The sequence below is a fragment of the Pseudomyrmex gracilis genome, unplaced genomic scaffold (assembly GCF_002006095.1).
Source record: "Pseudomyrmex gracilis isolate BER0280 unplaced genomic scaffold, ASM200609v1 scaffold_86, whole genome shotgun sequence".
Classification (NCBI taxonomy): domain Eukaryota; kingdom Metazoa; phylum Arthropoda; class Insecta; order Hymenoptera; family Formicidae; genus Pseudomyrmex; species Pseudomyrmex gracilis.
In genome coordinates this window covers 54,349-78,045 of record NW_018020670.1, presented here as the reverse complement: position 1 = coordinate 78,045, position 23,697 = coordinate 54,349, and the positions used below count along the sequence as shown (strand labels likewise).

General features: G+C 43.8%; 1 protein-coding gene across 1 annotated transcript in view; it reads left to right on the top strand.

The window, feature by feature from the left end:
- The window catches only part of LOC109855297 (LIM domain-containing protein A-like), a 45,846-nt gene extending 33,686 nt beyond the window's left edge, over positions 1-12,160 (top strand). The window contains exon 2 of the mRNA XM_020429387.1: positions 10,825-12,160. Within this exon, the coding sequence (XP_020284976.1) occupies positions 10,825-11,192 (368 nt within the window). The 3' untranslated portion in view covers positions 11,193-12,160. The remainder of the gene's footprint in view (positions 1-10,824) is intronic.
- Positions 12,161-23,697: the final 11,537 nt, after the last annotated feature.

Sequence of the window (23,697 nt, the reverse complement as noted above, 5' to 3'; positions counted from 1 at the left end):
TTTAATGTGTCAAGGCTAAACGTAATTAAAAACACGTCAAAAGTTGTACAAATAAATGTGAGTCGCAAAAGGGGTGAAATTCTCGTACGTCGATCTCCGACACTGCCGACATCCATTTTGTAAAGCGACGTGTCTCATCGCCACGTCGACCTTTAGACTGTATAAATATATGACGCAAACTCGGGATATATCCGGATGATTATTCGCAATAGTTCATCCGGATCGAAGGCACCTCTATGATTTTTCACCGAGGAGTCGTTTATTTCCGTGCTACCGTGTAACACGATAGATACGTGCGATCGATAACCAGACAACGTCAATCCCAACATTATTGTCTCGCGCAAAGCGTATTATATCACTGTATGCGCGCGCGTCTCTCAAGCTTACACATGTACTATGCAGAAAGGACTTTTTGTCGTATGTAATTACGAAAAACTTTGCTACGTGCAATTTTCCGCCAGCATCGATTAATGATGGTCGAACTTTTTTTTCTTCACAAAGAAACTTTTTTCTCTGTCTTTTCTTTGTTGTAAAAATCAGATGTTTTAATCATTTTTACGAATTTGGTTTCTTTCCTTCGTGCACAAAAATTCGTCGTATGTTTTTAATCGTCGATTTTTCTTCTATATTTTTTTCTGCAATAGATTGTACAATAAATTAAATTTTTTACATCGAATAAGGAGAGATAATGCGTACGGGAGAATATTTTTATTGGTGTAAACACTTTGTCGTCGCTGAGCCAACAAATTTGAAGATACGCGAACAATCGCACGCGCGCGATCAAATTAATTTTTATACGAGAAAAATTCCAAACAAATTCGACAAATTTCTTTACACTTTGTGAAAACGCCCGTGTGAACAACACGTTTACCGCAGTTTACGATGTGCAAGCGCGCGATTGTAAGATTCCTCGATCGATTAGAAGACGGGTTTCGCGTTTTTCAATTCGCGTCTCTCTTCTTATCCCCTCATGCGTATGCGATAGGAAAATGTAAAAATGCCGCTGCCAAATTGATTCGCGCGGGAGAAAGGGAAGGCAACAATGGGAAGAGACAGACGAAGAGGGATAGACGGAGAGAGAAAGAGGCGGAGCAGGAAATAAGTTCGGCCGCCATTTTGGGTGAGATTTGTCTTCATTAGGACTTCCTGCGGCGCCACTAACGTCCCACCTGGCGTTATAAGGTGTTGAACCACTCGAAGCGGTGATATTAGCGGCTGATGAAACGATATTGCTCCTGATGGGTGGTCCCCCACCTCGGTGTCGTTGATGAAGACGCGAACAGTTGGCTCTCCTTCGTCTTCCTCGCTCGGACTTACGAGCCGCGCGCTGACTTATTCGCCCCTGATGTGGATATATACCGAGGCGACTCTTTACCGCGCATGTACAGGGTGTGCCTGAAACACTTTCGCTTAACGTACGTTTCTATTGCGATTTATTTTAGACCCGTTGTACTCGCAATATTTGTCGTTCGGTTCGGAATTTGCTCTACGTAAGTTGCGTACCGGAGTCTTCGTTTTTTTCCTAGTTTTTTCCTCCGACGTGCGACGATATATTTCTTCGCGATTTCGAGTTACGACAGAGATACACCCTGTAATATTCAGCGCGCGCGTGCCTCTAGCTGTCTGATTAAAACAGCGCTTATCGTTTATTGCGAAAGTACCGGACATGTCGTTGCCTATACCCTGACTCACCTTAACATAACTTTGCCCGTACTTTGTCGTGACACTCTCTCCGACCGTTCGAAGAAACGGGCCCGAAACACGCGATCTCCCATCAGGAGTTTGGCACTCCTTTTTTGGCGGCATCTTTCGACCGTGTTAATCCGCATTTTTCAGGATACGCTCTTAATTTTTTCGCAAAAAAATCCACGCGAAAATTACTTATTGTGTGTGATATTTTTTTATTAAATAATAAAGAATTAAACTGTTAGTTGATACAAAATTAAATCAGGTTTAACACAAAAGCTGAATTTTTTTTTGTACTATTTAAGTTTGCGGACGCGCGAGTATAGATATAATTATCTTTAATAAGGCTTTTTTGTGATGATAGATGCGCGCGCAGCTATATATTCATTACATACGTATTTAGATACACACCCATGTGTGCAGCAACATGATTTTTTTTAAAGATAAAGCAGTTGCGGGAAAGCGCATTGAGCGTGAAACGTACGACAAGAAAATAGATCATTGTGCTCGTAACGATAATAATGCTAATGCGGCGGAAGACCTCGAACGTTAGTCTTGAGGAAAAAAAAGAGAAGGGGGGTGGCGCGACAATCTGGCGAAAGAATTTCTCTCGTAATTACGCTAATCAGCGGCACGTGAATCGATTGCTTGTTTTGTTTTTTTTTTATTTTTTTTTATTTTGACGATTTTGAAGCCCGAGCTCTAAAGGCGTTTTTAAGATCCGGCGTCGTAAATAGACGCGAGAAAGGCCGAAGGGGGAGATTGTGAACGGGACGTGAGCGCGAAAGAAGGAAAAGAAAGAGCGGAGAAAGTGAGAGAGAGAGAGATGAAAATCTGAGAAAGAAGTCTGAGTTAAATAGGATCAGAGAGCCGCGGTCAAACGATCCTTGAAGCCGCTTGCTGTGTTATTTCAAGAGATGCGAAGAAGGAGACACATCCCCCCTCAGGGATGCAACGACGTTACGTCGCGTATTACGTCGTCGTTCTCGAAATTCGGAGAATCGCTTCTCGCGAACGCGCGTCGCTTCGCGCAAATCGCATTAAACTTACTTACAGTGCTGGTATTTTCAATCTAAACTGATCCTCTCTCTAAGAGCGAACACACTATAAACAATTATGTGCGGGGTATTTAAAGTATTCGCGGTTATATTCAAGTTATAAGTACGTGACGGTGCGGCGAACGGAAAATACGACACATTGATTCTTACATACTGTTTGTCCTACTGTTGTTCGCGCAATAATAAATATTTTCCCAAAAAATTATTAATACGACAAAATTTTTTCTCCGTTTTTTTTTTCTCTCACGACAGTACGTATTGATTACCGCAGTGATAGAGACGTTTCTTGAGACGTTTTTCGCGCTAAAAGAAAAATCGGTTCCCGAGTTTCTGTTTTGACTTCTGCGATAAACGGAAAGAAAAAAAAAAAAACTATCTCGCCGAGGAAGCGGAGATCTTTCCTTTCAAAATATTTCAACGCGACTCTCGTGGAAAAGGACGAGCGTCTCGTCGCGACGACTCTACTGACAAAGGACGTCATCTCCCCGGTCATTAGTCACGACGTCGTCACTTCTGCAATTAGAAGCCGCTGAGTATGTTTTTTTTTTCACTCCACGCCCTAATATCTCTCTCTCTCTCTCTCTCTCTTCTCTTCTCTTCCGTGCGTATCTTTACGGGTTTTAGCCGCGACATGAGCCGCGACACGGCCACGACGACGTGTTCCCATGGGGGATGCTTTTATATGTATCGGTCGAGTTTTACGGTATTTTACGCGCTGAGCCTATCTCGCACTTCATCCTTCGTTAAACGAACGATCCCGACGCGCGGTGTGTAGCTTCGATAGCTTCTCGGTCGAGGCGCGTTTGAATTGCTCCGGAAGCGATTAACTCCGGGGAATGGATGCGGTTTCGCCGGGAACGAGGAAGACAACGAACGGCGCTGCCTACGTGATCCATTTTAACATCTTGTTTGGAAAAGCAATTTTCTTTAATATCTGCGTGGAAAGAGAGAGAGAGGGAGTATCTCTCTCTCTCTCTTTCTCTCTCGTCGAATCTGTGGAATTAACGCGCGTTCTCTCGCGAGAAATAAAGAAATGATCGAGATGAACGGCGCTCGTAATTTTGTCGCTCGCTCTTGCGCGCGCTCGGGGTGCAAGAGACATAATAAGTTTGGAAAGAAAAGAGCAAGAGAGCGAGAGAGAGAGAGAGAGAGAGAGAGAGAGAGAGAGAGAGAGAGACAGAAAGTGGGAGGTCGCGCTTACAAACCGGCGAAAAATCAAACGATAAATCTCGAACTCTCGGGGCTGCGGTTATGCCCTTGGGTCTAAACGACTAAATAAGTGTTCCAATTTCAAAATTACCCGCTAAACGATTTGTGGGCCGGCAGAAAATATATCGTTGACATGTGGGCAAAGCCCCTCGGGTTAAGAGCCGGGGTAGTAAGTCGAGAAACGGAGAAAGAGAACGAGAAAGCGAGAGAGAGAAAGAGAGAGAGAGAGAGAGAAAGCGAGAGAAAGAGAGAAAGAGGCTGGAATCGGGGAAGACAGGCAACAGGCGAGGGAGAGGAGAGAACTCCCGGAGACGCTGTCGGGAGACAAATGACCGTCGACCGGCGGAAGACACTTCCAAATTGCTCCACGGTGTCGCAGTCCCGCCTCTTTTTGCGTGTCTCTTCGTATATATATATTCTTCGAAGCCGCTCTCTCTCTCTTGTAGCGGGCGGACGACTTATTAGCAAAGTACCGCGGGACGTGTGGCACGAGCGAATGTTGTTTCGCCGTTTATACATTCGCGATCCGATCTCTCCCCACACAATCACGCAAGATACCGTATATCCGCCAATTTATTTCCCGACTAACCGGCACTGCGCGAGATTCGATTTCCATTTTTCTTTCTAAGGATATGTACGATGTGCGAAAGATAAAGAATATTACATAACTACGCGCTTCTTTCTTGCCTAATTAACGTACTGACAAAATTTATGATATATCGCGCAAACGTAGCAGGAGAACCACTGCGATCTCATCGAGTTTTTTTTCTCAAAAGCTTGTTTTTTTTTTTTTTTTCCACAACGTATAAAACTTGCGCAATTTCTGTCGCCCGCGGGTTTGCTAATTGCTGAAAACTGATTAAATTTTCTTTGGCCTCCGCAAATGACCGCGGCGATTGCGCTCCGAAAAAATCCAGGCCAATGCGTTTTACCGGACGTTTGGGCGTTTTAACCACTTTGGTTAATCGATGTATGTACACGACATCTGCGCGCGCTCGACAACGCCAATCTCTTCTCTCCGTGCACCGACATTTTTATTGATTGATTTATGCGATAAAAATCAGACTTTTAAATCAGAGGTTGCAAAATAAAGATATTCAAAATGCGACGTCCAGTTTTTTACACGTAAATCGAAACGACGAGGAAGTACGATAATATTCTTATTTTTACTCAACATCGAGAAAAATAAATGTTCAATAATTAATCCGATAAATAATATTACGGAGAAAAGTTGCGATTCGATTTTCGCGCGAATGCTTCTCTAAAGATAACGTTCTCGAATAATGTCAGGACGCATTAAAAACGTAATGAAAATCACACTCTTGAGCAATAAAATCGTGTCCTATCGCGGATTTCTCTTTGACAACGATTGTCACAAAAGATCGCCGCCGTGTGGGATATTGCTTGTAAAAAACTGCGCAGTGTATAGGATTACCGTTAAAAGACAGACGACTAGAGAAACAGCGACTCGATATTTTCGACTTGTTCCTGTGCGTGTGTGCGCGGCGCGCCGATAAAGATGTCAAATATCCCGGGAGGCTGGTTATCCACAATGACAAGAAATGTGACGAAAACCTGTTACGCTACTTTGTGTGGAGAGAGAATTCGTGTGATGCACATCGGCTCGCGCGCGGTCGTTAACCCATTTCGATCTTTCTTTACCGTGATAGCGGTAATATTGCCGTGTGGATATACGTTGTACATATATATCGGTAAAAGCAAATCTGTTGCTTGGAAACTTTGTGCGATTCGACGATTTATGTTAACGTCGGATCGTTCGATCGGGTTCTTGTGTTCCGCTTGTTCAGCAATTTGCAATTAATCAGAACCGCTCGTGCGACGCCGCGTATCTTGTAACGCGACGTGGGATTAAAAAAAAAAAAAAAAAAAAAGGGGGGGGAAAAATCGCAAAAGAATATTATTTCTTCTTCGTACGGTTTCGCTGTTAATTAATATCATTCGATTACTTGGAAGTGTGACTATTAATTCATCGTGTGACATATATGTGTGTTTTTCTCTCCGTCGGTCTCTTAAACCGCGGAACGAGACGCTATGATTGCGCGTTGCTCTCATTCGCGAAAGACAAATATTGCAAATATTTTCTTTTGCAAAGAAGAAAAAAATAAAAAACTGATCCGAAAGTGAAAACTTGTTAACGGCGCAACGAGTTTCTTCGTCTCGCGCGTTGCGTCATAGAGGTCGTTTGCAGTTTGACCGTAAAATTCAGCTAACAAGAAACTGTTGTCGAATAATCTACTCTCCACGAGATGCCAGTTAGGTTGTTTCAAGATCGTCGCGCCTCTTAACTTCTCGCAGCTATTCTACTCGAGTGAGTTCTGCTCGAGCGTAACCAAGATGGCTGCGCAGCGGTTTTCTTATTCCTCGCGGGACATACCCATCACGTAGCTTTTGCCGTCCGCTGTCCGTTTCTGAGACAGTTTTCTCACTGTTTATTTTTTGTAGAAAATAACAATAAAAAATATATATATATATATACTCTGTGCGATTAAAATAAATTAATGACTCACAATTTTAATTATACGATCCGTTTTTGAAAGTTTTGGTCGTAATCCTTGATACGATAAAAAGGTCAATCTGTTGTTAATTATTTTTAATCATTATGGGAAGAATTTATTTTAAATTAAAGTTTCAGGAGAAGATAAAAGCACGGATGCGAAAGTATACCGAGCTCGCGGTAATTAAACCAAATTTTCGGCCAAGTCAGCACATTAATCAAGCGAATTTCGCCGCCATCTGTGACCCTAGTAGATGTCATATACGGATATGGTTTACGCACGGCAGGTGGTCGTGTGTCGGCTGTCTTTTATCAAGGATAGTAGAGTCCTGTAGAATTTTCTAGTGTAGCTCTCTTGTTTTCTCTCTCTTTTTCTACACACGCACGCGCGTTACAATTTTCAATTTTGTATAAATATAAATTTTATGTACAAATTGTAGCTCATATTTTTGTAACAGAAAAACTCGTGTAGTGTATAACAATTTTAACAAGTTAATATCGTGCGCTAATTTTTTATATACTACATTTTATACTTATTTTTATTTTTACGTTTTCAAAAAAAATTTCGAACAATTGCCGACAAAGGTGTGAAAAACTTTGGAAAGGAAAAGAAGTATCGGCGAGACGATTCCTTGTGACTGTTGGAAAGTTGAAGGGAAAGAGAGACCGCGAATTGCGAAAATACAGTCGAAGCGGCGAATTCGTGAACATCAAACGAATTAAATCTCTGCGGAGAGCCGACCGCAGAAACTAATATCTCCGACGTACACCGCTTCTTCCGTCCGTCTATTCGTCTGTTCGTTTACCGTTTCGTCGTTCTGTCCCCACGTCCTTGTCGCGCAAAAATCGTTCGCTTTTGTCTTCGATTATATTCGTTCAAACGCGCTTCAGAGAGAAGATAAAAAAAAAAAAAAAAACACGTATTTTTTCTCCCAATTCTTTTTATATAAATAAGTATATATGCTGCATTTTGATTGCAATGCGTATAATCGAATAACTCTATATATATATATGCACTTATCTCTATCTCGCAAAAGTCTCACCTTCGTTACAAAGTGTTTGATGTGATCTTCGACTCTTTAATTATTTTCCCGAAGTCCATAAATTGGATATTAATTTTCTCATATACGGGTTGGATATTAATATTTCCATCTACATAACATCGACTTCAGTCATAAACAGAGGTAAATTAATCGATTCGCAAATAGAATGTCAGTGTTAGACACACTAACATTCTACGCACGTCCAGTCTACTTATCATTCTCGCGCATAGAGTCGAGTGCATTTGTATTTTTTTTTTAATCGACGTAACAACCATGCGGCTTCGTTAACCGGAACGTTTTCAATATGTGAGAGAAAACCAATTAGATATACATGTACGGTGCCAGGTTTTTTTTTTTTTTTTTGTCTAAGTAATGGTACGTATTGTAAAATGATTAAGGACGCGTGAACAAATACAAATCATTTTTTTTGTCTCAAATAAGATCATCATTTCCCCGTTAAAGACGAGATGTCTGCTCGCCTTATATGTGCATCGGTTGGTGCATCGAGCCGGTGAGAGTTTTTAAAGTGGACTGTACAGTCGGGTTGCGCAGGTGTGACCGATGGCGGCGGCCTTTGATCCTGAAGCGACTCCTCGGCTACTTTGTCCACGACTCATCGCGCCCGCCTCTCTTTTTCGTCATTCAGTTCGATTATTTCCTAATGGCTAACGTCATTGCGAAGAAAGAGAGAGAGAGACGATATCGTCGTTGCATACAGCTCCGATATTTTTGTAAACATTATGCAAGACGCAAAAAAAAAAAAAGAAAGAAAAATACACGGTGTCTCGCTTTGTTTATTGACAATACAGCAACGTTAAAAATGACAATATTTTTCTCTTGTCCGCAAGGATCAACGTGAGCATAACGAAAATTGTGAAACGGACACCGGTATTACGCGGAGTCATTCACCGGCGTAAAAAATACGACGGTCGTTGATTATTTTAGGCTGTGTAAAGAAACGATTAATGCAATAAACCACCAATACAATTATTTTTCTGTCGAGCTTTGTGTTGCTAAATTTGTTTTTTTTTTGAAATTATTTAAAATATTAAAGAGCTCGATTCTCTCAACTACAATTCTCTGTTCTGTTGGTAAAATAAAAAAATCTATAATTTTTATTATTTCCTTTTGCGCAACAGTAAATCGTGATAATTAATCTACGTCCGAACCTGGTTTTGTTTAAATAATGTGTTAAAAAACCAAAGTGTTGTCTTAATGTAGAATATTGAGGACATAGACGCAAAAACAAATTTGTATAAGTTATTCGATCTTTTTTGTTAAAATCTTCACTCTTTAATAATAAATAATATACATGTGTTTAAAAAACGTGAAGTGTAATAGCTACCTGCGTTGAACGCGCGGCGATGCAGCGAAGCCTATTTAATGGCTTCTCTTAAAACTCTTGGCAATTAATTTATAATAACAGACCACTTTGAGAAAATTATGCCGCGATAACTCGCAACGAGCTCGATAAATAAGATATGCGTGATGGGGAAGTCGGAATATATTTTAAAAAATTATCATTTATTTTTTTCTCTACATGTATAACTTTACAAAAAAAAAACAAAAAAAACAAAAAAGAATATCGGTAATAATAACACGTTGAAATCTTCAATTCAATAATTTTTTACAACTTTTGTTTCTAATGACAAACACATGGTGTGGAAATGTATATTCTGAACTGCACAAGCAGCCTTCGGCTATGGAACACCGGGAACTATCAAAGTTATGGCTCTCGGAATTCCGTGGTCTGAGCACCGTGACGAATGCGTAATACTTTTATGGGGAGAACCCTTCCGTGTCTCGAAAATACGCTTAATTTGTAGCCCTTAGAAGCGATTCTCTCTAGGTACAGTTCCAACGGAAATCATTGTACAGCACGGCATTTCTCTCTACGCGCGGAGGAATATTATACAGATTGTCTTGCAATGGTATGGGAGAGGAGTCCGAGTATAAAATCGAAATACGCGCGCAAGGTGAAAGAGCACTTTTTCGAGGCTTATCCCAATTAACCTTTGTTGAGGTTTTTGAAACCTTAATTTAAATACATAAGCATATCGACGATAAAAGGTGTTATAGGGTAACATAAATTCAGCTTCACCGAAATATAACCGTTTTCTACCTAAAACCCCGTTATTTTCCATCTAGCTCTTCTACTATGTGTTTCTCGGAGCGGCATGTGTTGCCCGCTTATTGACACCATCGTCTGGAATTAATTAGTAATTAATTATGTTGTCTCGTTTTACCAAGTTCACATAAGTAACCTATAATACTTTACGGTCGGCGTTTTTCACTCTCCGCGCTATTGTGTGATATAATAAAGAAAAACCCGATACACATTTACGTGTGTGCGTCAGATCTGCATATCTATATCTCGTGTGCATCTCGCTCGATTCTCACACGTGGAATCAACCACGCGTAACGTGCGCGTTAAGTGAGTGGCGAAATAAACGTTCGCTCTCTTACGTGCTTTTATTTATTATTATTATTTTTATTTTTATTTCTTAGTATTCTTTTATTTTCTTCCGTTCGTATCTCGTGTTTTTTTTTTTTTTTACATCTACGGCGATTTTACGAGAAAAGAGAATTTTTTTCCGCCTCGTAAGTTTGTCGGCAATTATTCAGACGATGTTAGCGTGATAAAATCTTAACAGACGTATTCGGTATCGGTAGCTAATTATCGCATTGCGTTTCCAAGAGAGAGAGAGAGAGAGACAGACAGACAGAGCTCGGCAACGGGAACGGACGGTCTTGTTATCGGCAGGATTTAATTGCTGCTGAATCGACGGTTCGTTTGAGATCTTGCGCAATACGCTCTTTTGCCTTTGCTCATTCATTATCCCCGCACGTAATAACCGGTGATGCAGTTTAGTAGTAGCGTTTTGCCACACGAAAGACGACGAATCACTTTCATCACTTCTTTCGCGAGAAATCGCGTGTGTGAGTTATTAATAAAATTCTCGACACTTCGCGTCGTAAAATAATTCGAAACATTTGAATGAAATAAAATATACAAATTGAAATGTAACAAATAATATTGCCTAATTAATAATTAATTAACGATAAGATCGAATACCAAATCCAAATAAAATCGCGAAAATCATTTGAATGAAATAAAATGTACAAATTGAGATGTAACAAATAATATTGCTTAATTAATTAATGAACGATGAGATTAAATGGCTCACAAAGCCGCGAATTAAAAATCACGAAAAAAAGTCGTGGGTCAGTGTTTGGTATCGGTCCGCGGTAACTTAAAGCGGTGTTAAAAGAGGTACGCACGACTAACCGTGTCTAATTACTTGTGTTACAGAGCAAGCCAATCACTTGAACCTGTTCAACAATCGCCAACAGCCGAAGAAGAAGCGCAAGAGCCGGACCGCGTTCACGAATCAGCAGATCTTCGAGCTGGAGAAGCGGTTCTTGTACCAAAAGTACTTGAGCCCGGCCGACAGGGACGAGATCGCCGCTCAGTTGGGTCTGAGCAACGCCCAAGTGATCACATGGTTTCAAAACAGAAGAGCGAAGCTCAAGAGGGACATGGAGGAGCTTAAGAAGGACGTGCAGACTGTTAATCCACTTCTGGTCGCGCAACATCACAAGACTTTTCTGGAGAACGTGCAAGACCTGGGAATCCTGAAGAAACGACCGTTGCCAAACAACATGGATGAGAAATCGTAGAAACGTTCGACGATTGCCCTTTCGATTGACTTTCTCTGTGCAATCAAGACTCGGGACGGAGGGAATGGGAATATACACTTGCTCGCGCAACGATACTAGAACGAGTATCGGGCTGCTCTCAATCCCGACGAAGTGAACTGAAATGCTCACGACGACGTCGGTATAAAGAAATGACATACACATACACACACATACACACACACACACACACTCTACTTGGAAGCCATGCACAAGAATGTTTCTTACACCGCGAGTATATTTAACATTCTCTAACTAATGTTCTACTACCCCATCTCTTAAAATCTGTAAAATCTAACTTCACGCTAAACAAAACAACCTTAGTGGGAAAATTTCCAGTCTTTTCTAAAAGTCTGTAAAATTATTTACTATATATATATATATATATATATATACATATACATACATGTGTGTATATATATGCTAGTTCGATTCCCTCGACAGACACAAACGCTTCCTACGAGAAGAGAAGCGCGTTTTTATTCAATTCCATCAAAAATCATGAAATATTGATTTGAGAAAAAAAAAAAAATAACAAAACGTTTTCTCGGAGAGACGTTTCTTCGTTTGTGCTTGTCGGAACTAAAGGTGACATTTTTGTGTCGTAATTCAGCGGCTTTAAGTGGAAAGAAATATTTGTAATCTCTGCTGCAACTACTCTTCTGTATACGCGCGGAGCGCGGCGATGTATCATAATGTGTATTTATTATATAAAGTCGGGAAAAAAAAGAATTTATTTACGAGAGAAAACGGGTCGCGTACAGAGAGAGAGAGAGAGAGAGAGAGAGAGAGAGAGAGAGAAAGAGTGGGTGAGTGAGAGAGAAAAAGAAAGGGGGTCGGGTTGAAAGATAAGTCGGTTAAATAAGTTATTATTCAGCGCGCGCGAATATATTATTCCGGTTAAATTATAAAAAAAAAAAATAAAAAAACCACACGTTTTGTGTGGCGCCATTGTGTACATATACTTGTATATATCTATACACATCGTTCTCTTTAATAATAATTATTATGTGTAGAAAAAACAAAAACAATATGATAGAGTCGTTAATACATGATTAGATTAAAAGATCGTAAACATAGATGGGACACTGCAATATACCTGATTATGAATTTAACTAGTGAATTTTTAGGAAGAGCAAGATGTGTACATCTCTGCGTGTGGCGATTCGTAAAGATTGGGAACGCGTGTGTGTGTGAGAGAGAGAGAAAGAGAGAGAGAGAGAGAGAGAGAGAGAGAAAGAGAGAGAGAGAGAGAGAGAGTAAATTAGGAGCGCGTGTGTAAAACGACTTAGTACAGTGTATAGCGAAGAGCTAAATAAATGGAAAACATTATTGAAACTCAGTCACAACTTCTCTTTGGTTTTTCATTCTGCAGTTCCTCTTCCTTTCTGCGATCTTTGAAACGTGAAAAGGACAAGAGATTAAAAAAAAAAAAACAAATTTGTACACATAAGAAGTGCAATTTAAAGTTGACGTGAGAAAAATCGTCAATTTGTTTATAAGAAGCGTACGATCTTATTAACAAGACGCTCGTCGTCAGTTTATCGTGTTCTTATCTTTGCGATTGTTCGAATATGTTAATTGACAAATGAGCGTCCGTTTAATTCTGTTGTGTGCCGATGTGCAATCTACTTTTTTGTTTTTGTTATTTTGCCGAACAAGATCCAAATGGATCGAAAACGTCCGACTTGCTTTTTTTCAATAAAACCACATTTTTATACACCAACACATCCTGTATATTGGCCCTTTGTCTACTATTGAAGAAAGATAAGACTGTGTGTCCTATCATATAACATTTTACTTAGGAAGTGACTTTTTTTGGGTCAAAACTCGAACTCTTGCGGCATCGAAAATGATGAAAAGAAAATAACACAAAAGAATTATTTTTTATCTTCAGATCGCTTTAACGAGGGAAGATTTATATCTTATTGCGCGCGTGATAATATCGCGCGAGCGACGAAGAAAAAGCGCTCGAAACTTCCCCTCGTGCGCGAGGAGCCGAACAAACGCGCGTAAAGGAATTATTCTCCAAAAATAGCGTATACGGCTGTTCTGGGAATCTTTTTGAAGCGATTCGCGTGAGTTTACGCGGAGACGTAATTTATTAAGAGATGAAGTCATTTCCCCGTTGTATCCGCTCGGGAGTCTGGCACTCGTCATAACCGGGACACACGCTGCCCGCCGATTGATCGGTACGCGCGAGTTCTGCAAAACCTGAGAGAAGTACCGGAAGAAGAGTGTTGCATCAGTGGCGCGTGTATATACGCGCAAAAGCCGTCTCTCTCTCTGTCGGAAGAAGAAAAGTTAATCAAAATATATATATATATTAAATATCGCGTCCAAGCGCGGTCATCGCACTCGCAAAAGAGCCGAGGTCTTATTAGAAATGTCAAGAGAGCTCGCACAAAGCAAAGGATCGAGACACATAATCGGTACGTAATCTTAAACGTACGTAATCAAAATCCGTTACAAACAACATCCGTGATGCGACTCGATTAATCTATTGCGCTACCGGCGGTAGCACGCGCGTTTTATATCAGACAGTTATAATGACGACAGGATAATGATAGTCTCATTAACGAGGTCTCTCTCTCATATCAAATTCCGTTTAGCATCAGATATTCAAGTGGAACAGGAAGCAGGCCGGGTAACATCGAGCTATATATATGCTCGTATATCGCGCGAGAGATACTCGTCGCTGATACTATGTGCGATTAGCCGCGCTCTATATTTATATGCGTTTATTTTTGTTTTCAAGCTTATGTGTTTCATACAAAATATATTTTTTTTTTCGAGAGAAAGAGAGATAGATAGAGAGAGAGAGAGAGAGAGAGAGAGTTCCTGTGAGAGATCTGTATCTGCGCGGATTTGCGAAAATTCTCATGCAGCCGGCAGAAATGTGAAAAATCGGCTGTTTATTGCGCTCGTTACGACCGGACCGATCGACACATGCGATCATCGGAAAGCGATGGGTTCGAGAATCCGAAGAAGCGAATAAGATTCACTCAAAAATTGAATGCGCGTGTTGACAAACGAAAATCTTCGGAAAAATCCGAAGGATTCTGTCTGTTCAGAACCTCGAGACAAATTATCACAAATGTTTCGCGCGCAATATGTCGGTAAAAAAAAAAAAAACCTCGAAACGGAGATCGCGAGACCGAAATTGTCGCGCTTGAACGAACACGGGTCAGTTTCGTAGCCGTCGCTCGTATCGACGGGGCCCGTATATGAAGCAGTAAGCAAGGTAGCCCACGCCGCCCTGTAATTCCGACGCCGCAACGTCCAAATAAAGAATTCATAATGGCGATGATGACCACCGCCAATTTTCTCGATATATCCGATACACCAATAATTCAGCCGATCCCCGAGCGGGGATGAGCGTGCGATATCACTGTGTTGTCCCTTTTATGCGCTACTCGGGAAAGACCACGACTCTCTCTCTCTCTCTCTCTCTGTGAGAGAGTACGCGCGCGACACTAACGAATTAAAGTTTAAATCGCTGCGATCTATCTAATCGAGACATACGTTTTTCATTCGAGTTTCATTATCACTGATCGATAAACCGAGGGGATCGTGTATACGCGCGAAACCCTCGGCGTATACACGAGCGCAGTTCACTTAAGCGTCGCGTCGAGAGATCGCATCCTAATTATTTTCGATATATATCGGCGCGTACACACAAATGAGCGTTGCGAAACGGCGATGGTTAATGCGACCGGCTACGGGAAATCGAGTTTGTTCAACGTATAAGCACACGTATAAGCACCAACAGGTTGCACGCCGAATGAATGCTAATTACGTCGGATTATCGAAATATTAATTTCGCGGCAATTACATATCGCTCGATAGCGCCGCTCTCGCGGGAGATTTTCAATCGCACTCGATTAAAAAAAAAAAACAAAAAAAAAAAACTTGTCTTTTCATTTCGCTTAATTGAATCCCGCGGCGAGTCATCTCGCTTGTACGAGAGGGTACGCGGCGACGATCAATTCGCGAAACTATATAAAGTCGCTAATCGCGCGCGAACCGGTCGATCTCATGCTCTACGGAGCAGAGATTTGTGCTGCGAAAGCACACGCACACACAGGCGGGCGGTGCGTAAATTGTCGCGCGTGTCATCGACCGCGTGTCGGCTACCGCGTTCGCGTCAAGAGCCAAGTTCGTGCGAGCGCGTGCGAGCTTATTACCCGACGTTGTTTTGCATAACCTTCCCGCGCGCCAGAAGATACCTCCGCGGAGAGAGAGAGAGAGAGAGAAAGAGAGAGCGGTCGGCTCGCACAGGGCTCATTTTCCCGGCATTGACACGCCCACGTAATTCGGACTCATTTACTCGTTGACTCGCTTAACCCGCAGCCAGTCATGCGTCAGTTAAAGCCGAGCGCGGCGGCAGATCCGTAATTTCGATTCGAAGCGTTTCAGCACGCGAGAGAGAGAAAGGAGAGAGAGAGAAAGAGAGAAAAACGAGTTTCCTCTCGTATACGCGCGCGCGCGCGCGGCGTTGTAATTAGATGCGGATCTAGGAGATCAGGGACCCCGCATCAGCGCGCGGGAGGGGAGGGGAAGCCCTCGTTAATGCGATATCTCGGGATACGCGCCGATTCTAGCGCGCCGAATTACTCCCCCTCTCACACATCTTCGCCGCGCTTCTATTTCTTCGCCCCGTTGTGTGTGTCTCCCCTTATTTTTTTCTTTTCCCATTCCTAGACTGACTTCTTTCACGCGGCTGATTTCTACCTGCACGGTCTTTCATCTCGTCTTCGCCAACAAGGTCCATTTACACGGCGGGAGGACTTCTTTTCGGGAGGAAGACTTCGGCCGAGCGCTAGAGAGCTAACGAGAGCTCGTAGCCCTGACGCGATGGAAGATTAATATGTGGGAGTGTTTAGGGTGAGGGTGAGTGGGGGGATCTCTCTCTCAAGAGAGAGAGAGACAGAGACGATATATTATTCGCGCGGTTGGAGGCTCGCTCGCAAACCTCCTCCGCCTCGGTTAGATAACACAGATAATGGCCGGTGCCTTTTCGGGCTCTAATGATTTGAGAAATTGCAATTTTGACACGTCTCGCACGAGAAAACAAGAAGAAAAGAAAAAGAACATAATTAGTCTCTCTCTCTCGACATTACTGTCGGACGCGTATATCTTTACCTATCGTTCGCGTCATTCGTCATTTACAAAAATTAAATTAGTCACAGCGCGCGCGCGAGACTTGCGCGCGATAGTTGCGCGAAAAGTTATCACAAAAAGTCGCGTTAGAAAACAAAAAAAAATGATAATCTTTTTTCACACGCGCGTTTGTTTTCGGATCAAAAGTAGAAACACGCGTCTGTCGAGAAAACGACGATTCGCTCGAGAGAGCCGCGTGTTTTCTCCGAGGTTGAAGGCGATGGAATCGCGCGCAGGGTGGTGTGCGAGCCCCACGTTCGTCGTCGGCATCGTTGGCGCGAATGGGACAGCTGATGGGCTGGTGTCCCCGAAGGCGATCGGCCGAGACCAATCAGCGTTCGTTCGTCCGTCCGCACCCTAATGACACCTGCAGGCTAAAAAGCCATGATATTCAACAGCCGGACGCTAACGAACTCTGCCGCGCTTCGCGCGAATCGCGGCGCGGCAGAAAACGCAAGGACGCAATCGCGAGAATGCAAGTTGTGTGCTTTATATATTACGTTTTTTTTTACTTGTAAAATGCGCGAGTCCCCCGAAGTGTGTTTTGCACTTTTTGCGCGGTTAATATTTTCCGACGCGTTAGCCGATGCATTTCTTTTTGTCACCTCTCTTTCGTCCGCGCGGCAACTCTTTGAGTTTAAAAACGTCAAAAAAAAAGAAAAAATACACTCGTGCGACGTGGACATGTTTTCATTGCGGAATACACGCGTGGATGTTGGGGTCCTGTTAACAAGAGAAGTGACGGTGATTGGAAACGGTAAATGCAATAAGAGCCGATTGCGCGCGTGAAACAAAAAAAAAACAAAAAAAAAAAAACTGCCGGCTGTGTGCGTTAATTTCACCTTGTTTCGCGAATCACTCGCAGACGTGAACTGCGAGGTGTTCGCGAGGCGCTGTGCGTGCGTATAGAATGATCACGAATTACGATGACGTCAGGTTGACGGAACGGAACGGGGTACCGGATAGGTTAATGGTAAGGAGGCCCCGGGACCGAGGCAGGGTCTGCCAGCGGCTCGGCTCCTGATTACAGACCACCGGATACTCCTATACTCTCGCTCTCACTTCGGTTATTGTACCGCTCGCGCGAGCGGGTGCCGGGACACCACTATAGATCACCGGCCGTCCGGCAGTTTGTCCGATCAGCGGCGGCGGCGGCGGCGGCGGCGGCGGCGGCGGCCGAGAGAGGTGTTGTTGTAACTCGTAAGCGTGGAGGTGGTCCCCGGCATTCCAGTTTCACGAGAAATTTATCGGTGGCGTTTCTCCGCGCCCTCCGCGCGCTAATATGACGCCGCCGCGCTCGAAGAAGACGCTATATACGCGGGAGAGAATTCTCGCGCGCGCGCGGCCTCTGCTCGCGCGGAAGATCTCTTTCGGATCATCTCACGATCTTGAAGAGATTCGCGAGATCACGGCTCTTCAGATTCTTGGGAACGTGGTAATTGTTTTTGATACTTCGGAAGGTTTTTTTGAAGAGTTTTCATCGGAATAAGAATTTTGCAACATGGAATCTTCACACGCGAGCGCAAAGAGGTTTGTTTATGGGATATATTTGAAATTTGAGATTTTGTTTCTTTTTTTTTTTTTTCTTAGTGAAGATAAATCTTGTGTTAATTTCTCTGAAACGGCATTGCGACACTTCGTATGAATGTGTTTTTTTTTTTTTTCAGGCGGATTGTCGATACGAGTTTCACGTCGGGATGAGTAATATTTTGAATATATACGGTCGTTATATGCAAAGCCTGCCCTCCAGTTAAGAAAGATTTAGATTTAGGCATAGACCGTGCCAAGGTAACACGTCCACTAGATGCGCGCTGCGTGGCGTGTGTATGTCGGCTCAGACAGATTAGAGGCTGCGAGATAATTAAGTAGCGCCTTTCGAATAACGCCCAGCTACACAACACGCTGATATTCCGTGCCGTGGATTTCCCTTCGAGAAATTTTGCTTCATCTTCGGCAATTCTGTTTCGTAAGTGACATCTTCTTCGTCGAAACGGAATATAAGAGCGAAAGTGGGATGTTGGAGGTTTTCGCTCTCGCGAAAAGAAAAAAGTAACATTTTTATTCGTTTAATGTTAAACAACATTTTCACCGTGTAAAACTAAATCGGCGCGCGATACAAATTTCTTCATTTTTACTCCGACGACACAGATACAAAAAAAATGTAACCGTCATGGAAACGTTGTTTCCATGGAATCTTCGATGGATAAAAAAAAAAAAAAAATCGATTTCTTCTTGCGCTCGAGAGTCGACAGTAAATTAATTTTGCAACTCTTTCTCAAATTTTTACATTAATATATCTTCATAATAAATGTGATGAAGAAATCAAAATAAAAAAAAAAAAAATAATTCTCTTCATATGAGATGAAAAAATAATATTTCTTATCTCCACCTTAAAACGCGCACCTTCTTAATGTATAAAATCACTTATCTTAATTAAAGTACACCTTAAATAAAAAATAAATTACCCAGGAATAAATCAGAAACACACGTTTGAATTTATTACACTGCCAATACTCTCTCGAAAAGAAAGAGAGAGAGAGAGAGAGAAAGAGACAGAGAGAGAGAGATGTGCGCCCATGCGGCGAGCAAATCCACGTGCAAGACAACGCTCACGGCAGAGACAAAAGGCGTCCATCGTCTCTCGAAGGATTCCACGGTTCCCGAGAAAAGGACCACAGCACGAAGCTTCGGATTATTAGTGAGCGGGTAGTCGTAGAAGGTGTGATTCTGACGTGTCGGACGCCTCTTCTCCGCAGGTGAGAGATCACGAGAGACGGGAGAAGGAAGAGAGCGAGGGGGGTACAAGTCCTCCTCACGCGGAGAGGAAACGAGAGAACGGACGAAACGAGACGAGGATATCGGCCGGCGAACGTGCGGGAACGAGAGACAACGCGGGGCTCTCGCTCGCAAAGGGGAGCGGCAGGGGGTGAAGGACCGTTCCGGAGTGGGAGAAGATCAAACGAGCCGACGAGCCACGGGGTGGTCCCTACCCGCGCTCCTTCGCGTTTCTTCCTTCTCCACAGCCGCTGCCTGCTAAGAGAGTCCTCACTCCTCTCTTTTTCTCCCTCCCCGACGTCGTCGCTCTCTCGCCCGCCGCCGCCGCGTCGTCCTTCTCGCACTTATATTATTCATATTTCCACGCTCATGTTCTTCGACTATGTGGTTCGACGATCTACGTTCTCTCCGATCTTCCTCTGTTGCGTTATACCGCACGACCGACAACAGGCAGGCCGCAATGCCTCGCGCGAAATTGTTCGACGCTGGAAAGCTGCATCGACCGGACCCCGATACTTGTTGTCTCGGAACTAAAGCTCCCAATAAGCCACGGCGCGCGCAATATACCCGTGAGATTTCTCTCTTCGATTCGCAAATAAAAAATCTATATCTTTTTCCCATGGATATGTTTCATATATTTCATTGCGCTCTGTGTTAGTTTTTTTTACAAAGTCTCTTAATTTTTTCAGAATTTGTCATTCGACAATTTTACATTTTATTTCGTTTCGTTAGTCGTATATAATTCAATCTCCAATCAGCTCTCCGAAAAAAGTCAAGAGTCATTGATGATACACACGTATTTGCATTCCAATTCCGATCGGAGAATCTTATGAAGAAATCGTTTATTTGTCGCGATTCGGTGGCTTAAAAAAAAAAAAAACAAACAAACAAAAAACAAAAAAAATAAACGGGCGCGTTTGACTTGAAAAATTCAGGAGCTCGATTGAATACGCACGTGTGCCGAATTCCGGCGCGGCCCCCAAATGGTTCGAAAACGACGACGACGCGCGTTTGCGAGGTTCGATCGCCCGCGCGCTCGCGCCCGCGCGTCGCATTAATAAATTCGCAGCAAATCACTCGACGAGGAGAAGCGGCCAAGGCGCGGGCAAGGAGGGCGACGATTTTAGTTGCAAATCGCAAAGCGCCGCGAGACCCGACAAAGGCTCCATCAAAAGGACCGCTTTCCTCCCCCTTCGTGTACCACCTCTCGTTCGCCGTTCCTTTTTCCATCCGCGCTTCTCTTTCTCTTGCATCGCGCGCGCCCACTCTCTTCGTTTCCTTCTCCGTTCCTTCATGTTTCTTCGTTCTTCTTCGCGTCGTCGCTCTCTCGTCGTTCTCCCTTCTCGGGTTTACCACCGAGTTCTCGCTCGATGCCTCGCTCTCTTTCTCTCCGTCTCTCCCCGTTATCCCGTGTATCTCTCATTTCTCCACACCTTCGCCATTATCATACAAACATTAATAACGAGCCGGAAAAGTACTGCGGTCAGGAGACCGCACCATTATCCTCGCTAATCGCACGCCGGCTCTGCTTCTTTAGTTCTACGCGATAAAAGATAGAAGAAATGTTCATTGTGCGCAACCGGGACAGGTTGTCTAGGATCGCTAAGTAGAGGAGAGAGATAAAAGAGAGAAAAGCGAAAGAGAGAAAAATTATTTTTACTTTGCGTAAAACACGTAATCTCTTTTTCAAAAGAGAGTAATATCATTACGCTCTTAATTATACCTACTAAGCGTTCAACAACAAGACAAGATGCGGAAGAGAACGCGACGAATTAAGAAAGTAATAATCTCAGCGAAAAAAAAAACTATATAGGTGAATTAAAGATTGAAAAAAAAATTTTGCAGATATTACACAAATTATCCGGCTCGCGTTATAACTGTCGCAAAAGAACCGCGAAAACGCGGTCTTGAAAAAAGATTTGTGTTTTACGAACACACAATATCCTTCACACGTTTATTCGCCGCGTTCTTCGCTTCGAATGCCGCTAAAGTGTGACAAAGGGATGTTAACATCTCGTAATAGCGGTTAACGCGTCGAGCGTGTCTCATGCAAATGAGAACGTCAATTAAACGTGTGTCGGCTGTCGTCTTAATACAACGTCACCGCCGCAACATCCCTCGCTTATTATGACAACTTCTCCATTTGGGAAACGTGTCTTTGCAAGGAGGAGAAGAGGAGAGACGTGCCTCCTCAACGCGCGTCTCGACTCTCTCTCGAAAAGAATCGTGTCTGGCGTGATTGTTTGACGCGACTCCGAGGCATCGATCGCTTCACGAAACATTTCCCCTCAGACAATGGACAATCCGCCATCTGGACCGCCATTACAATCACGCGTCAAGACGAGGATGGATAATGGGTAGCGAAAGTATACGCGAAGAAGACTCCCGAAATCCGTGCGTCCCATTGCAGCGCACGACAAGCGCGTTTTGTGAATAGGAGGTTTAACCGCAGGATTTGTGACAATACCCCAATTTTGAAAGAATAAGCTTTAAAGAGAGTTTATAAGACAAATTGTCATCGCAATTTTTACTTAAGACACCGTCCTCCTTTCGGATCGGCCGTCGGAGTTAAACTGCTGTGTCGGACGAGTTTGCGCGTAGGTGGTTTTTTCTCGCGCATACACACACGCATACACGCGCGCGTGAAAAAACGAAGACACGAATTCGGCGCATCAGAGACGCGTAAATACGCGCGAAGCGGTGTGGGTGGGAACAACGAGCGAGCGAGCGAGCGAGCGGCGTTTTCTGCGAGCTCTTCTTCTGCGGCCGAGTCGAGAGATGCACGGGCTCGATCGAAGGCGTTATTGTCTCATGACCCTATGATAGATATATGTGAGCTCTCCGCTCGAGCCGCCTCGATATCTCTCGCACCCTCGCGCGCGCGCGCGCGCTCTGTCTCTTACCTCATCGTCCCGGGTCGGATCCCACTCCCTCCGCTCTGTAGATCCCGTAGGTCCCAGGGAAGGACCACCCACCCAACCTATACTTAGCGAGGTGTCGGCAAATTGAGCTATAGATGCCGAGGGGTAATGCAACGAGGCGGGGTAGCGGGAAGAAGAACTGCAGGGGTGGCGGAGCGGTGCGTCGTCAATACCATCCGGGGCTATTAGGGACCTTGAAGGTGGCGAGAACGCGCTCCACCACCTAATTTCTTGCGCCACCTGGCCCATTCTTCTCTACCGCAAATCTCCCCTCGCGCTCTCTTTCCCCTCTCTTCGCCTCCGTCCCTTTCTCCGTCCGTTTCCACACACACACAGGATTCCTACCTACCTACGGGAACGGGGGATGGAAAAGGGGATGGTCTTTCACGGCGGTGCTTCGCTTGCCGCAACCGTTGCCAGATTGGAAACGCGCGAGCTCTGTTTGGGTGGTCTCTCCCTCCGCGCTCCAGGTACGAGATAAGACGTGCAATCAAGTTGACACTGTCTTACAGCGGTTGTAGTACAGCGGCCGCTTTTTCGCCGATAAAAACGGCACGCTTTGAGAAGTCTTCTGTCGCAAGTAACACACGCACCCAAGTAACCAATCAACTCGCAACACGGCGCGATAAAATAAAATAAAAAAAAAGTTTTCTCTTTTGAGAAGTATTTTCGATGACGTATCTTTGAAAGAGAGACAGATATTGTAAAAAAAAAACTATATAATATGAATTATATGCGCGATCTATCTGTATACGCTATAGATGTAATCTATGTATCGCCAACACGCGCCGGCGGACAGCCCGGAGAATCTTTCAGATTACGAATTGATGTCGGACTTTTCCACGTAGAAAATGCGCTTCTCGTTAAGCATGCGACGTGCACGCTACTCTCTCTCTCTCTCTTTCTTTCTCTCGCGGCGCGCGCAAAGCAGGTTACCACAGCGCGAAGGGTCAAATAGCCGCGAACTTCGTCACGAGAGAAGATCGTTCGTGACAGCCCGGCTCGGGCTATTTGAAACGACGATGAAACCCGGGCTTTGCCACTCTCGTTGGTCTGCGCGTTGGCCGAGGTTGCGTTTTAGCACGCGAGCTTTTGCAACTTTACGACCGACACTATGCACACCCTCTCTCTGCCTCTTTCTCGCAACTCGACTCTCCCTCCTGCCTTCGTCACCCTCTTCCTCTCCGCCTCCGCCGCCTCTCTTTCTTCTCTCTCCCCCTCTCGCCTCACAACAACAGTCCTTCTCTTCTACGTTACCGCGTGGCTACGAAAACATGTGGGTGTTTGCGGGCATCAGGCGCTGGCTATGGTGCGCCGTGCCAAGCACCGTGTCGTGAATAGGCACGTGCATGGTTGGAGCAACAATAAACGCAACGTATCGTGATTCATTTCCCACAAAATTGATTTTTGATCCTACCGTAAAAAAAGTACACAACATCCGAAAGCGACGGATTGATTGCGATTCTCGAATGTGTCGGGCATTTAATTTCTTTTTCCTTCGAGGAGTATCAATTAATCATTAACGCGCGCAATTAATAACGGCGATTACTTTCCTCAGTCTATGCAAAAGTTTCGCGAGAACTCGACGTTGTTTTGATTTTACATATACACAGTCTTATTTATTTATA